The sequence below is a fragment of the Sminthopsis crassicaudata genome, chromosome 2 (assembly GCF_048593235.1).
Source record: "Sminthopsis crassicaudata isolate SCR6 chromosome 2, ASM4859323v1, whole genome shotgun sequence".
Taxonomy (NCBI): Eukaryota; Metazoa; Chordata; class Mammalia; order Dasyuromorphia; family Dasyuridae; genus Sminthopsis; species Sminthopsis crassicaudata.
In genome coordinates, this window is record NC_133618.1 from 365,170,941 (window position 1) to 365,176,940 (window position 6,000).

General features: G+C 43.6%; 1 protein-coding gene across 1 annotated transcript in view; it reads right to left on the reverse strand.

Moving 5' to 3' along the window:
- The window catches only part of ADSS1 (adenylosuccinate synthase 1), a 79,665-nt gene extending 74,551 nt beyond the window's left edge, over window positions 1-5,114 (reverse strand). The window contains 1 exon segment of the mRNA XM_074291043.1: window positions 4,691-5,114. Within this exon segment, the coding sequence (XP_074147144.1) occupies window positions 4,691-4,882 (192 nt within the window). The 5' untranslated portion in view covers window positions 4,883-5,114.
- Window positions 5,115-6,000: the final 886 nt, after the last annotated feature.

The following is a 6,000-nucleotide window of genomic DNA, read 5'->3' on the forward strand; positions in this document are numbered from 1 at the left end:
AGTTATCAAACTGTGCATATCCTTTGATCCAGCAGTGCTACTACTGGGCTTATATCCCAAACAAATACTAAAGAAGGGAAAGGGACTTGTATGTGCCAAAATGTTTGTGGCAGCCCTTTTTCTAGTGGCTAGAAACTGGAAAATGAACGGATGTCCATCAATTGGAGAATGGTTGGGTAAATTATGGTATATGAATGTTATGGAATATTATTGTTCTGTAAGAAATGACCAGCAGGATGAATACAGAGAGGCTTGGAGAGACTTACATCAACTGATGCTGAGTGAAATGAGCAGAACCAGGAGATCATAATATACTTCAACAATGATACTGTATGAGGATGTATTCTGAAGGAACTGGGTATCTTCAACAAAGAGACGATCTAACTCAGATCCAATTGACCAATGATGGGCAGAATCAACTACACCCAGAGAAGGAACACTGAGTGTAAATTGTTTGCATTTTTGTTTTTCTTCCCAGGTTATTTTTACCTTCTGAATCCAATTCTTCCTGTGCAACAAGAAATTCGGTTCTGCACACATATATTGTATCTAGGATATACAATAACACATTTAACATGTATGGGACTGCCTGCCATCTAGGGGAGGAGGTGGAGGGAAGGAGAGGAAAATTAGGAATAGAAGTGAGTGCAAGGGATAATGTTGTAAAAAATTACCCATGCATATATACAGTCAAAATGTTACAATTATAAAATTAATTTAAAAAAAGAGAACTATGTGTATATTTTGAAAGTAAAAAGCTTTAATAAAAAAATATACATGTAACAAATTGCTTGCTATCTTGTGGAAGGGGGAGATAAGGGAAGAAGAGAAAAAAATTTTGGAACTCAATAGCTTATAAAAAGGAATATTGAAAATCATCTTTATTGCAATTTTAAAATATACTATTAAAATAAATGTTTAAAAAAATAAAATAAAGAAATATTGAGTTCAAATCCTGGTTGCTACTTGCTAACTTAAATTTGTTTAAATGACTTTCTTTCTCTGGACCTCAGTTTCTTCATCTATAAAATGAAGATAATAGTAGGAATGCTAACTACCTTCACAGAAATATTTCAGGGAAAGTACTCTGTAAATCTTAAAGTCCTATAGAAATATGAATTGTTATTGCTTTAATGAATAGAGTGTAGTAACAAACTAGACTTAAGATTTTAATATAAAAAGGAAATAAATAGGAGCTTACAGCTGTGTTACTTTGGATAAATCTTTTCTTCACTTGGAAAGCATCCCAAACATAAAATCAGGAAGATCTGGATTTAAATAGTCCAGAAATTTGCTAGCTTTGATATGACATCAAGAAAATCACTTATTCTTTCTTAGATGCAGTTTCTTCATTTACAAAATGAAGATAAGAGTGCTTATCTCACAGGATAGGCAACTTCAAATGAGATAATGTATGTATAGTCCTTTGAAAACCTTAAAGTCCTATGTCATTTTACTATTACTAGTGTTCAATATTTTAGGGTTCCTTCAATTTCTGACATTCTATGATTTCAAAATTTTGTGATGGAATGGAATAGAAGGTTAAAATTCAGAAATGAAAAGTGTGTCTGAAGGAGAAGCAGGCATATAGAGGGATACTAGCTTTATCAGGGAAGATAAGATATTGTATTTTATTTTGTATCCTCTATAGTATGGGTACCATGCCCCCTGTTCATGCCAGTCCCCAACCCAAAAACCTTCAGTGACTCCTTATTGTTGTTCAATTGTTTCAGTCATTTCTGACTTTTAATGACTCCATTTGGGATTTTCTTGGCAAAGATACTGAAGTGGTTTACCATTTCTTTCTGCAGCTCATTTTGCAGATGAGGAAACAGAGGCAAACAGGATTAAATGACTTACCTAGGGTCACACAGCTGGTAAGGGTTGGAGGACAGATTTGAACTCAGGAAAATAAAGTTTTATGATCTGAGGTCTGGTGCTCTATCCACTGAACCACCTAGCTGCCAATTCTCTACTGCCTATCAGATAAAGTACAAACTGACATTCAGTACCCTCCAATTTGTCTCGGATCCTATTTAGCCAACCTTACCTCACATTTCATTCTATTTAAACTAGACTACTCTTCCTCTTTCCCATCTTTCTGAATTGATTCAACCCATACTTCATGGATACCTTCTCCACCTCATTAGATTGTAAGCTTCTCAAGAGCAGGAACTGTCTTTTGCCTCTTTTTGTATCCCCAGCCTTAGTACAGTGACTGGCAATAGTAGGTGCTTAATAAATGCTTATTAACTAACTACTTCACTGTTTTTCATCACTCCTTCCTAATTAGATCCTGCCTCAAGATTCTTTCTCCCCCTCCAACTTCCTTACAATTGCACCCATAATATTCCTAAAGCACTGTCTGAACAAGTCACTCCTCTGTCCCAATGTGTTCAATGATTTCCCATTGCCTCCAGGATCAAATAGAAACTGTTTAGCATTTAAATTCCTTCACATTTAGCATAGCTTTCTGTACTTTCTATAATTCCATACATTCTATATTCCAAACAAACTGACCCTATTCTAAACAGGACATTCCATCTCCAGTTTCATTGTCTCTGTACCTCTTACACCGGCTCTCTCCCATACTTGGAATGGACTTCTTTCTCACCTCCATTTCTTGGAAACTCTAATATCCTTCAAAATTCACCTCACTTCACCTCTTACATTAGCCTTTTTTGATTCCCCAACTGTTGATGCTTCCACCTACTAAATTATTTTGGTTTTGCTTCCTATTTTATACAGACCCAGGAATGTGGGTTCAAGGACTATTTCTGACCCATATTGGTTGTGTGATTTTAGGTGGATCACACAACTTCTTGATATAATGGACAATTCCCCGACTATAAATTTCATCAGTTTATTGGTAGGGGTGGCCACATGGGGGGGCATCTCTGTGAAGTCACAGGTCCAGAACTTTTTCCTATACATCTTACATTTACTTTTATTTCCATGTTGTTTCCCTCCATATAATGTAAGCTCCCTGAGGGCAGGAAAAGTTTTGTTTTTGTCATTATATCCCTATGGTCCAGCATGGTATCTAGAACATAGGAGAGATTTAGTTTAGTTGATTTGTTGAAATCTCTTGTGAGTACTTTGAGGGCAGGGACTATCTTTTGCCTCTGTATCTCCATTTGCTAGCACCGGTGCCTGGCACATAGTAGGTGCTTAAAAAATGGTTTTTGACTGACAATTCCAGGTCCACTCAATTCAAATGCCATTAGCTCTGTGAAGTCTACTCTAAAGTCCCCAAGTGAGAAAAAGTGATAACTCCATTTTCAGATTTCTCATAGCTCTCAGCCTTATCATTCACTTGTATTTATGAGGTCTTTCATTTAGAGCTGGAAGAGACCTTAGAATTCTTTTGAGCCCAAACCCCTCATATTATATATGAGGAAACAAAGGAACAGAAAGATTAAATAACTTCCTCTAAGATCATCCATCATCCTAAGACACTAAACTGTACTACTAGGCTGGAGTTGAATTCAGGTCTTCCTGTCTTCAGATCCAGTGCTTCATTCACTCCCTTTGCGAGATAGTTTTTTGTGTGTGGTGATAAACAACTCCAGAGGAGAGTCTTGTTATACTACCAAGCACTTAGCACAAGGATGTGCTTAATGGATAATAAAATATTCCATTTTGCAGCTAAGGAAACTGAGGCACTACACAGCTTTAGAGTTGGATCTTAAGGTTCATTTAATAAAACCTTGTTTCAGATGAAGAAACTGAGGTGAGAGAGATGAAGTTCACACAGGTAAGAACTAAGCCAAGATTGAAGCTAGGTTCTCTCACTCCAAATCCAGTGGGTAGAAAAGGAAGAGAAGGGAAGGCAGATACCTGACACTAGGCACAGTCCCAGCCCCCTCTCCTCCTCCACCTCCCCCACCTCAGGATCTGGTGTCCACAGCTGAGTAGCTTGTGTGGCTTTTGTTTATTTATATCCCAGCCTTGTACCCACCCCCTCAGTCTTGTCCCTCTCCTTTACCTCCAAGGGAGGAGGAGGCTTGGGAGCAGGGCCATTCTTGGGGGGCACTCCTACAGGGCAGCAACCATCTTGGTCCATCCCCAGCCCCCCCCCCTGGGTTTCTCTGAGAAAAGGGGCGGGGGACATTCTTTACTCCATGTTCTTCTCAGCTCTAAAAGTCTATAAGGGAATGGAGTAGGGGTGTTAGCAGAGTTAATTAGAGAGAATATAAGAGGAAACCCGGAGAAGAGAGAAATGTGTTTGGGGATCTGTGAAGGTGGTGTCTCCTGACTTGGGAGTAGCTGATGTTTGAGAGAGGGGGAGTAGGCCATTCCCAGGGGTCTCTGAAAGCCAGGAAAAAAAAAAAAAAGATCTGAAGGGGTTTTGAGGAAGGATAAAGCCCCAAATTCCAAGGCACGGTTGAGGGCCTCTAGGGAGGGAGGAGGGGATGTAAGGTAGGGGATTGCAAAGGTGTGAGGGAGAATGGGGGTGGAGGTTCTGGAGTCTGGGTGGGGGGAGGGAGATAAAGGTCCTGGAGTGGTTATGGGGCCCAGGACTTGGAGTGGGGTGGAAAGGGGTCTGGGAATGGTCGGAGTCGAGGAGCTGGTCTCAGGGAGTTAGAGGCCATGGAGAGGAGTGCTGCCCGAACCCCCTCCCCATACCCTCCCCGCGTCCCGGTCTCTGGGGAAGTCTCGGCCCCTCAGCCCTCTCGCGTGCACGCACCTGGCAGCGGCAAATGACGTCGGCGTCGGTGGCTAGCAGGTCCACCACCTTGCCCTTGCCCTCGTCCCCCCACTGTGCGCCCAGCACCACGGTCACCCGGGAGCCCACGGCTGCTGTCTCCTGCTGCAGCCTCCCGCGCTTCACGCCCCCAGGGCCCGCTGGCCGCTCATTGGGGACCCGGGGCCCGGACATCTTCCCGCTGGTTCTGCTGGGCTCCTCTGCGGAACTCTGCTCGGCTGCCGCTGCCCGGGTGCTGTCCCCGCGCCCTGAGATCCCAGCGTCCCGACCATTAAATGGAGCCGGGGACTCCGGGAGGGGGCGGTGACGTCATGTCTCTAACCTCCCGGGCGGGGCGGGGGTGGGGGGGAGCCCTTTGGCAGGGCCCGGACGCTCTGACAAGGCAGGGGGACCGTTGAGAGCGGACACCGGGCATCGCAGATCTGTGCGAACTCCTCTCGCGGGCAGCCAAATGAATTGCAAAGGGAAACTCGGCCAGAATCCGACTTTGCCGCTGTGACCTTGGGCACGTATCTTGCCCTCGCCAGCCCGCATTTCTTCCTCAGTTTGTAGAAGGGTTGGAACAGGTTTGCCACCAGTGCGCTCTGAGCCGCGAGCCGCACGCAGGAGGCTGATAACGGATTAAGCTCGGTCACTTACTCCATGTGTGACCTTGGGCAAGATTCCTCTGTATCTGTTCCCTCCTCTGTGAAATGAAGGGGTTGGACCCCAAATCGCTGCCAGTTCTAACACCCCCAAATCCTTTGCACCTGGATGTCCCTCTGGCAAGGAAGGGGCACTCCCGGTGCGGACTGGGGATTGGGAGGACAGAACTGAAGGGCTCTCCTTAGGCCCAGTTTGGAACTCTGGGAGTCTGCAAAAGGCAACGCTAAATTTCCCTTTGCTCCGACTTCCTTTACATAATTTTTGCTTTCTCTCTTGTCTACTCCTCCAACTTATTCTTATACCCAATGGTCGCTACACAGGCATGAGCCGTTCTATAGCCAGGATTCTGTTCTGGATCCTGGGGACTCAAAGATCCAATCCAACAAAGCCGGTGCGCGCGGTGCAAGGTTTTGTGAAACTGGGGATGCAAGATAAAGCCAAAATAGCCCTCAGTCCTAATCTCAAAGAGTTTACAATCAAATGTGGGCAGGACGGGAGAGAAATCCAAAATACATATATACAACAAATTAAATGTAAAATATATGCAAATTTTCCAAGTCATTTCAAGATACAGTGCTCATAATTGAAGTGTGGATCAAAGAACGGCATTTGTTCTCGTGGAGCTCATAGTTTTAAGAGAGATAAGT